This window comes from Coffea eugenioides, chromosome 1 (assembly GCF_003713205.1).
Source record: "Coffea eugenioides isolate CCC68of chromosome 1, Ceug_1.0, whole genome shotgun sequence".
In the NCBI taxonomy this organism is placed as follows: Eukaryota; Viridiplantae; Streptophyta; class Magnoliopsida; order Gentianales; family Rubiaceae; genus Coffea; species Coffea eugenioides.
Window position 1 is genome coordinate 43,050,514 of NC_040035.1, and position 10,883 is coordinate 43,061,396.

Here is a 10,883-nt window from a genome sequence, read left to right on the forward strand (position 1 = left end):
GCTAGAGCCAAGTAGAAATTTATACATATTAAGAAAGTGAATTAACTAATGAAGGAGTTGAACGAACTGCACTCGGACTCGGGGAAATAGGAATGAGTTAGACATGATTTAGGCTTCATCTAATCCAACATGCATGAAGAATGTAGGATAAACTGCAATCAGCAAGAAAAATGGAGTTCAACATGCGTGAAGAATGTAGGAAAAAACTGCAATCAGCAAGAAAATGGAGGCCATTAGATAAAAGAAACTAACCCTCGGGAGAGATGATTTAATAATCCAAACCGGCGATGAGAAACTTCAAATGGATGGCATGGTGCCCATTAAATTTTAAAAGATTAAAGGAATTAAGAAGCGAAAAAGTCAAGAATGAGATTTGGATGGGGTGGGGAGATTCTTGGCGTAACAAATAAATAAGGGATGGCTTGGTGTGAGAAGCACGTATGGTAGTAAGGCGACGCAGTGCAACAACGCCACTGTTACGCTGTTCCCTCTGGTTTGGTTGCATGGTATCCCACTCCCTCACAACACACGCACTCACACAGTACCAAATATTGATCATTTACTATTCAATGAATAGAATAATAGATCGAGAAACAGTAGAGTAATCATGTAACATTTATTGTTAGAAAAAATTGCTAAATTTCATTGGTGCAATTGGCTCATCTGGTGACTGGTGGACTGAAACACCCTAAAAGTCCTTTTACTCGGAAATCTTTTATTCCACTTGACTAGTAGGTTCTTGGATCAAATATGAACAACAGCGACTGATGGTTTGAGTTAATTAGAGGCCCGATATGGTGACACCACTGCTCTGATAAATCACAATCTAATGACATGTCTTGATCAAGTGTAAATTTCCCATCAATCTTGGAATATGTATTTCAGTAATCCTTGAACCCTTTTTGGCTGATCCGCATACTTTAGTTGGGGCGGGGGAGTGTTGGGGGAAGATAAAGATCTGTATGTATGGTTATAGCATCATTTGTAGACACAATTGTTACACATGTAGGATCAATTAGTAAGAATAGGTAACTTTTTCACCTAAATTTTGCTAGTTTATGTAAAAATTATATATGTTAGTAGATAATCTACTTATTTTCCCAAAAACTTATCCTGACCATTGTAATGACTGGAGTTGAAACCAGCAAAGTTTTTTCTTACTAAAGAAAAGGAAGACAAAGTTGCCAAGATGCCTTTTGGATTTACTAAAGGTTTTACTATCAAGTATCTTTACCTTATAAAAAGCTTGATTAGATTTATCAGTTGTCATGCAAATTTTTGCATCTATTATTTATTTAGCATTTCCTCGACATCCCAAGTCCTAAACATGATGTTTCTTTTGTACCTAAACTGCACCAACCGATGGCGGCATTGTAGTGATGTTAAATGTGTTTTTGGAATCTTTTGAAGTGGAGGCAGCAGAACGCGTGGAGCTGATAGATCTTCAACCTCTAACGATGCGTTTCTTTATACTGTATAAGAACGAACTTAGGACAAAATGACTTTTGAATTTCAACCGCAAGGGTAGGGGCATTTTTTGGGATTGTGAGGTTGTTTGGAGTGTTGTTATAGCGCAGAGTATAATTGTTGGTACAACTTTTGTTTTTAGCTTTGGCATATATGGTCTTCTGTGTGGTGAATGCCCATAAAGTGTTGTTTGCAAAAGAAACGGGTATTGTAGGAATGTACCATTATTTTAATTGTATTTTTAGCAGTGGGTACAAGTAACAACAACAGTTGTTTCACTGAATTTATGTAAACGTTCTTAGTTAGTAATTAAACTCAGGAGAGAGTGGTTTGTTGACAATTAGTGTCATGAATTAATTGGGGATGGGTATTTTGGGAATGTCATTTTGTTGTAGTGACCGTTCAAGCAATTGGTACAAGTGCTAATAATAGCCTTTTGTTGGTGTAATTACTTAAAACTCCTTAGTTTCCAATTAAGGTTTGGAGAACATGTGGTTTGCCAGAACATTAGTGGAAGAAGTTAATAACAGTTTCATGTCTGGGCATTAGTTTCAGTTGCATCTCTTTGAATGCCTTTTGCTTCAAATTCTACCGTTATTGAGCATGCAGTTGTGGAAGCATTCGTGACTCATTGTGGATGGAATTCAACTCTAGAGGGCGTATGTTGTGGTGTGCCAATGGTTGCATGGCCCTTGTTTGCAGAGCAGTTTTTCAATGAAAAATTGTTGACAGATGTCTGTTGGCGTCGGGGCTCAGGAATGGAGCAGAATCACGACTGAAATCATCAAAGCAGAAGCTTTAACCAAGGCAGTGGATCGTATTATGGTTGGAGAAAAAGCCCTTAACATCAGAGGTCAAGCAAAGGCCGTAAAAGAAACAGCTAGGAAGGCAGTGCAAGAAGGTGGATCTTCTTATTGTTAAGGTTTTTGCTGTCAAGCATGGAGCCGTGAGAGGGGAGAGGGGAGGAATTCAAACACTGGTGTTAATCATCAAGATCAGGCTAATGCGCTAGTAAAGCCAAAATGATAACCGAAGTCATTCAGGAAGAACAATACTGAGAGTTTAGAAAAATATCCACAAATCTAAGTCCAAGCATTGAAATTTATTCACTTCATTTAAGCATAAACAAATAGTATGCAAATTCGTTCATACAGCATTTAGCTGCATCTTCACAAGACAACAATCAGTTGCTCTTCCAATTGGACATCCTCTCCATTCAACTCCATATCAAACTTTAAACACCACAAGTGTTTACCGATGTGATCTTTAGGTCCAAGCTAGCTACTTATATGGGAGTCAAACCGACAACACCTGCAGACAAGATCAGATGATAAAGTATGCCAGCTATCTTAAATAAAACAGGATCAAGCATAGCAGGTGAAAGTGAAACCACCAACAAATCATGGATAAGGCACATAAATATGAAAGAATTTAGATCGTCCAGGTATACCAATATTTTGCATCCCATCATGAGAAGCCTTTTCTAGAGCCCTTTGTTGAGATCAAGAACCAATCACATCCTAATCGAACTATTAGTAGTTTCTAAAGCATCATTACACCAGAGGCATGTTATCATGCACTGTGGAATTTTATCTACTATATGTACATGCCTAGTCTTGAAAACATCATACAGGAGGAAAAAGTTGTGGCATCACTAGATACGGAGGAATAACAAAGTTGTTTGTACAGGAACTGTACATGTACCTCTGTGTGAACTAGACCTTTTCCTCATGAATGCTATTTACAGACTGGAAGGATCTCCTTGAGGCATATTAACCAACTTGCTTCAAAAAATTTCAACAAGAAGAAAGAAAGTAAACACAAAGGATAGCATCCAGGATTCAACCTTCATAAAGAGGAGCTCATGACGTGTCTGTTGAACTATTAATACCCGAAAAATGCAAAAAAAAAACTGCCCTTAAACAGCTTGGGTCCTAAGATAATAAACTAACATAAACAAGTTCTGGAACAATGCATTACTTGATCAAGAAAGCCACATGCAGAATGGAGCGATGTAAGAAGTTTTTTCCCAAGAACCACACATTAGCATGGCATACGGAAGCTATAATCTCTAAGCCTCTGGAAACAGGCACATTCAAAGTCTTGGAAGTACACTGGCGTGATTTTGATTTCTACATCAGTCCTATGACTTAATTTAAGAAAAGAAAATATGTATCTAGATAAAAGTTGCCATTGAATATTCCTTGAACCAAAGGTCAACTGATCAACCATACACTGATCGCATTTGCAAATCCAATAATTGTAGCAACAGAAACATGTGTATATATTCTTAATAAATTGACAACTTTCTGGAAGAAATGCATCATCCCATTCTTCATAATTTGTTTTTGTGCACCTACTAAATGCATCACCTGTACCCTTGGTTATGCATGTTTTCTGTTTATGATATTCTGGGTTTGACCCCAAGCAAAGGTGGTTATAAATGAAATGCAATGATGATTACTTGCTCTCTCAATCTGTGGCCAATGGCATCTGACAAGAATGAAATTTTATTGCCCAATCTTTTTAAGGGCATCTGGGAAGGTCCCTAACAGGTGAGACTTCAGAATATCAGCTATGCTGAATGTTTGGACGGGAATGGGGACATTAAGGGGAAAACTTGAATTCTAGCAATATTCTTTTCAGACACACTTCTGAGTACATCATTAGGACTTTCTAGATATTCTTTTTACACTGCACTAACTCAAGAACCTTAATCGATTCATCTAGATGTGACAAGAAAGATTAATCTACATGGGCTGTATACGACAGTTGAAATGAGAAGTAAAGCTGCAATGCAATAAAGCTAAATAATATTATGCAAAATGAGACATAGACAGCAATCTGGTCAAATATTCTATAAGTTTTATAATGAAAAGATGTAGATATGCAAAAAAATCCATGCTTTCTTAGCTTGCACTGTGCATGTAAGCTTCGTATCACTTTACTATTTATTTGAGAAGAAAATTAAGACTTGACTATTTATTTGAGAAGAAAACTAAGACTTAACTTCTAAGGCCGAATAACTGCTCGGATGCAGGACAAAGGTTCTAGTGGCAGAAAACCAAAACCATGCTCCACAATATGCTCCTCCACAAGATGTCTTTGTTCAGAAAGGAAGCATGCGTTAAGGATTTAAGAGATCAATGGTGCATTAACCATGTAAATCATCATCCAAAATTTATGTAGTAAGGGGACCAACCAAACCTTCCCCCCACCAGGGCTGGAGAAAAACATCCAACAAAAATGGGTTTGTAGAAGATTTCTAAGCAAGAGAAGCACAAAAGACGGACACACTCGGTCAACCTCGTGATGGCACAAAAAGTTGAGTTCTATAACTGACTCAACACTTTGGCATACTGACGATCATAGTCAGAATGTCTTATCCAGAATTTTTTTAGGGGAACAGAAAAAAAGGAAGAAGGAAAGAGGACATTAACAAAAGACCAGCAGATTAATTATTTGACTTCAGTTAAAACAAAAGAGACCAATTGGAAATGAATTCAAATGAAAACAACCTCCTACAACTCAATGGACTAGCAGTGTTATGATGTAGAAAAACAAGGATCAACAGCAAAATTTCTGTGAGATTATGATGCAACACGAAAGTCACAAGAATCTCAGCTGAAAGAACAATAACAACAACCACACTATTTCAATGTTTTCCATAAGGTCCTCAACAAACAGTGAAGGTTATGCAACATAGATAGATAGTGTGGAATTGCAATAAGACCTCCCCCACAGCCATAAACTAAACTTTTTCCATACTGTTATCCAGAGTTGAAAAGTAATTCATCACAAATGGAACTAGCAATAAACTAGCTGGTGGCAGTCAAGGAAGGAACTTAGGCATAATATTAGGTGCATGATTTAGTCATTGTGCTTCCCCAGGAAAAAAAGAAAGCAGGTACTGGAACTTAAAATAAGAAAGTAATGAAGTGTGGGAGGAAAATGTATTTGCATACCACAAGCTAATCTTCCACCAGCATTGCCTGTAGTTAGACTGAGTTCATGACCACCTACAGATTGACAGCCAAAAGGAAAGGATAATGACATACTAATAAAGCTCATAACAGCAGCAATTTAGGTTATCCTTAGATTCTACGGACTCAAAAACAACAAGAACAATATATCTTGAATAAAATATGAACATAAACGGTCACTTTACCCTTTCCAAGGTCATCCTCCAGCTCATGAACTACCAAAGCCCTTCCAACAACCGAGTTTGGACCACTCAGAGGTATCTGCACGTGAAAATAGAATCACATTCCTCAATAAGAATTGTGAATATATGATCATACACACAAGTCAGAGCAGCATGAAGTTATCCAATGTACCTGATTGTCCACGATGGTTGCCTCAGCCACACCTGGATAACATTGAACAACATCAGGATTACAGAAAAAGTCACAATCATCAGCTCTGCTAAAAACAAAAAGATCCAATCTTTAGTAAACAATTACAGGTTACTTCCAGTAAGTAACTTTGAATTTAAGAAATATTTATGCTTTTATTAGGTCTCCATAATTATATAAGTTGGTTTCTGCAATATCAACTTAAAAGTCAACGAGTAAGAAATCCATTTCCTCATATCCTCCCTTCATGTTACATTTCTTTTCTTATTTTGCAATTCACTAAGAAAACGCCTTCTATATTTCTGAAACTGAATAAAACTATCAATCTAAACAATATCTCTAAACAATACCATCGGCATTGGCAACTATGTTTCCCAGGTCACCCGCATGACGGACATCATCTTTAGGAGCTCCATGAGTCAACCCTTTCGGATTAAAATGCGCTCCTGTTAATGCACAGCAAACCACAATCACGCCCAGAAAAATGCAGGAATAAACCATCATTTCCTCTAAAATAATCTTTAAATACTAATAAAAATCGAACCTGTTGACATACACCCGTTCGTGGTATCACCATACTCATGCTATGAAAATCCCAATTAAAAAAAAAAAAAAGAAATTTGAGCAAGACAAACCATAGATATTTGGCTAACAGTAATAAAGTGGAACAAAATTAAAGGAATAAAAAGACTAACCAAATGGAACCCATGTTTCCCTGGAGTAAGCCCATTAACTTTTACAGTCACAGTTGTGCGGCCATCATCATCTTGGGTGAGAGTGACGACGCCTTCCACATCCGAGGAGCCTTTGAGGACAGCAACCGCTTTCTTGGTGGCTGCCACGACAGTGAGAGGCTTAGGTGCGGCGGCGGAAAATTGGCGGGGAAGCTTGAGAGATGCCCCATGAAATGAGGAATGAAGTGATAAAGAAGAAGGCGAAGAAGAAGCGGAAATGGGATTGGAGAGTTGGGAGAGGAAAGGATGGTGGTTGACGGCCGTGAAACAGAGGATAGCGTGGGCGGCCATAGCTGCAAGAGCAGCTTGCATTTAGATGAAGAAATTGATAATGTTGGCTAGTGAGTGATTGGGAGGTGCGAAGCGGGATTTCTTAGCCTGGGTTGTTCCTATGTTTGCTGGAGTCACTAGCCAACTAAAATATGCAGTACTGCCGGTAAGAGCCCTGAAAGCCACCTATGGTCCTGGAGCCGAGCCGTGTTATTGGTCCCGGAAACGGAGCCATGCTCTGATCCAAGCCGGGATGTAGCTCAACGCCTGGACCGATTCAAACTTTTTTTGTATTAGAAAAATATGTAATATCACTACTGCTTGCTACACATGAGGTGTTATCTCTGTCTTCTTCTTTTTTTTTCTATTCGGGTCTTCGACCCGACTACTTCCCTGCAGTCCGAAAGGAGAGGCTCAATCCCCTTGAACACATATTATTCCCGAACTCAAACCATGATTGTCATATCCTAAAAAGGAGCAACGAAACCACTCGAGCTGCCCCAGGTTGGGCGGTTATCTCTGTCTCCGGTTAGAAGAATCTGGCATTTGGTATCGTTGTTTCAACCCTGAATTACTGGTCCAATTGTCACTTTGAAGAGTAAAACACCTTTACATTGTGTACTGTTACTTGTTTTATTAGTGTTTCTAGTCTGCTTCTATGATCTTGAAAATAATCCAACTTCCTTGCCCATAGCCAAGAGATATGAGCAATAATGCAAACATTCTTTATAATATCTTTAATACCTAACTTAACCGATGAAAATATTATCTATTAATGATGAAGGTCCTGATTTGATTCTGCCACATTTTTCCTTCTGCATGCATTTAAGAATCACTGTCAAGTTTTAATTTTACTTTCTAGTGAATTATCTATACCAGGGATCTGCTTCAACTTCAAGAAAGTTCGTTTGTTCCACTAAAACTACAAAATGTCGCATCTGTTTCGGTAATTTCAATTTATCTCGGACTTTAACCGAGCTTTTAATGTGATTCAACCTAAGTAGATAATCAAGTTGAACTTGAGTATTCAAATTGCAAACGCAAGTTCTTCAGTTTTGAGCATCTGCCAGATCAATTGTACGGCTAATTACTTAGAATATAGGTAAAAAAATAGAAAGGTCGGACACTTATCGGTCTGACACAGGCTGGGTATAAATCTATTGGTGTCGGGCTGTGTCAGCCTGGCACCTGACACCTGACACCGAAAATTTTTTTTTTTAAAGGAATTTTTTTCAAAAAGCTGGTAGGCTGCCGGGCTTTTGCTTTGACTCGCTGCCTCTAAAAAATACAAAACAAAGCCTGACTCTCGGACAAAAAAGGAAAAAGCTAGGCTGGGCATCCCTTAATGCCTTAGCATCCCGTGGCTAGCTTTAGGAATTCTTAGCGTACGTTAACAATAACACCTCTTGACTCCAACTTTCCCACTACAGAATTCCTAGTCTTGATACCAAAATCAGCACTTAGGGTTTTTCCTAAAGCTAAGGATGATTTGGACCTGTTACAAATTGAGCATAAGAAATAGGCGTTAATCATAATTAATTTCCTTAAAATATATATCATTTTTCATTTTAGCTCCTAACAAATTTTTTGTCTCGCTTTATCCTGCATTGGACACAATTATACCTATACTATTGTAAACTCTTTTTTCTCTGGCATTTTTTTCTTCCCCTTTTGTGCTCTTATATTTTCTTTGCTACTTTATTGTTTCTTTAAATCTTCTTTTTTTTCACAAAAAATTTCATCTTAATGATTGAAATTAAAAAAGAGGAATTGTAGAGTTCTATCTTTTCCTTAAATGATTAAAAAAATTCAAATCACTTTGCTTAAAATACAATTATCTAGCATTCATATTCTTTTAATTTTGGATTTTCCTCTTTCCTTTATAGTTTCTCATTTTATTCTCAAGAAAATATCGTAAGATGAAATTGTGATGTGATTAGTAATTATCAATTGTAATTTGTGACACGTGGCATCATACAAAAGATCAAACTTAGTTTTTGATACCTTTTAAATCTTCACCCAGAAATGCAATTACAAAACGAAAATAAAATTTTTTATTAAGATGGAGTTTTGTATTGTAAAGGATGAAAGATAGAAGAAAGAGAAAAAAAAGAATAAAAGAGACAAAAAATTGAAGGGTAATTGAAGGTAAATGAAAATTACAGGGTAAAGTGAGAAATGAGATATATGTTATTGGAATTAACTATAATTAACCGTAACATTTTAGATTTTGTATTCATTCTCGTATTGGTACTTGTATTGAATTTCTGCATTTTACCAATGGAACATAATGCATTTAAATAGAACATCTATTTAAATTCTGAATTTTTGTCTTAGTTTTTATTTTGAGGATAATTTCATAAATCTCCTATACAAAACAAAAAGGTCAAAAAACCAAAACAAGAAAAAATGGTTTAATAAAAAACTGGCTCGACCTGAAGTACTAATCTAACAGTCTTTTAAGTTAATTAATTTACATTTCAAAGTTGAAATGTAAGAAAAGATGAAAACAGATTTGTACAAAATCACTAATTACTCCTATAGAATGTTAAACTAAGAAAGATTTTTCAAACAAAATATCCCATTCATTTTGTAATAAGATGCAGTTCTGTTTGGGCTAGCCTTTTCCTTTTTTGTCCAAGAGTCAGGCTTTGTTTTGTACTTTTTGGAGGCAGCGAGTCAAAGCAAAAGCCTGGCAGCCTGCCAGCTTTTTGAAAAAAATTCGGTCAGGTGCCGAGCTGACACAGCCCGGCACCAATAGATTTATACCCAGCCAGCCTGTGTCAAACCAATAAGTGTCCGACCTTTCTATTTTTTACCTATATTCTAAGTAATTAGCCCAATTGTACGGTGTGCAATTGCTAAATAACTTTTGACAACATAACGTATTTACTCATGGTACAATTTGTACTTGATTAGAAACAGGTATTTGTTGGCAGCATAACGTAGTGTTGTTGGTTATATGCGCTCCATTTGTATGCATTCCACCATTGTGAGTTTCAATTAAAACTTACAATCTAGTACATTTGTCTTCCTATTGAAGTATTTTATTTTGGTTTGGATTGACCTGATTTCAAATTATTTCATGTGGTTCAGAAGCCAGAGTATGTGAACTTAACTCATCTCAACTTTGATTGCATCCTAACATACAAAATCCACCTAAATATTTTCCATACACGTACCATCAACCCTCAATTTGCACCTCTTGCCCCTCCCCCACATCCTAGGTTTAAAAGAGTAAAACTTAAAAAAAAAAAAAAAAGGTAGTGCTAACTCATTAAATCATTGATTATTAAGTATTTAAATCAATATTATATACACCGACAGTATATATGATAGTAAACATAGATGTATGTCACATGTACAGCAATTGAAATTTACGCTCGAATTGAGATCAAGTGATTCACATCCACACTCAATAGTGTATATACCACTGTTGTATACAAGATTAACCACTAACCATTTCTTTTTATTTAACTATCTCTTGAGCACCACTTGTCATAGAATCTTAGAAGCTAAGAGATATGTCTAGTTGGTTTTTAATGGACAGCTGGACACTAGTTAGAGGAAGCCAAGTGTTAAATTTTTTTTGGTAAAGTGAAATAAAATCAAGAAAATATCCACATCCTTCAATTACAAAATCATACCAAGTATACCACATAATCTCATAATCTTGAAGGTAATAAATACATAGAAAGGCTTAAGTATGGAATCCATTAGTCGCCATGTCATACAAGTGTGTACATAGAAATCATAAATCCATAATATTAACAAGAAGTACTAATTAAACACCTCCTCAAGCAATTCAATGTGAAAAATCACAAGGTGGAAGATTATTTTACCTTGTTCACTCCTCCCTAACCCCTTTTCTATGTAGCTAAAGAAAACAGAGTAATCGAGTGACAACGACGGGCATTTCCTTATAAAAGATCGTGTTCTGTTCGAATTCAATTATCGATGTGAGAGTTATATTGATGAACGATCTGTAAGAACTCCCAAAAGCCTTTCAAGCTTAGACATTTACTTTTTTTTTAGTTAGAGACCAATGTCTTGAGAC

At 36.5% G+C, this 10,883-nt stretch overlaps 1 protein-coding gene across 2 annotated transcripts; it reads right to left on the minus strand.

Moving 5' to 3' along the window:
- Window positions 1-2,479: 2,479 nt before the first annotated feature.
- Window positions 2,480-7,066, minus strand: LOC113782382 (superoxide dismutase [Cu-Zn], chloroplastic). Of its 2 annotated transcripts, XM_027328276.1 has the most exons (8): window positions 6,518-7,066; window positions 6,367-6,406; window positions 6,173-6,268; window positions 5,805-5,836; window positions 5,636-5,711; window positions 5,433-5,486; window positions 3,172-3,251; window positions 2,480-2,778 (listed from the first exon to the last, which is right to left on the minus strand). In XM_027328276.1, the coding sequence occupies exons 1-7, from the start codon at window positions 6,866-6,868 to the stop codon at window positions 3,205-3,207; spliced, it is 696 nt and encodes a 231-aa protein (XP_027184077.1). In that variant the 5' UTR covers window positions 6,869-7,066; the 3' UTR covers window positions 2,480-2,778; window positions 3,172-3,204. The 2 variants fall into 2 exon arrangements, with proteins under 2 accessions (XP_027184077.1, XP_027184081.1); XM_027328280.1 differs by lacking the exon at window positions 3,172-3,251 and having other exon boundaries at window positions 6,518-7,053.
- Window positions 7,067-10,883: the final 3,817 nt, after the last annotated feature.

Excerpts from the sequence above, each read along its gene's own strand:
- LOC113782382 (XM_027328276.1), bottom strand. The coding sequence starts at position 6,868 with ATGCAAGCTGCTCTTGCAGCTATGGCCGCCCACGCTATCCTCTGTTTC. Across the intron at positions 5,837-6,172 it reads CATAGTTGCCAATGCCGATG|GTGTGGCTGAGGCAACCATC; the intron begins GTATTGTTTAGA and ends AATGTTATCCAG. Across the intron at positions 5,487-5,635 it reads GGAGGATGACCTTGGAAAGG|GTGGTCATGAACTCAGTCTA; the intron begins GTAAAGTGACCG and ends GTCAATCTGTAG.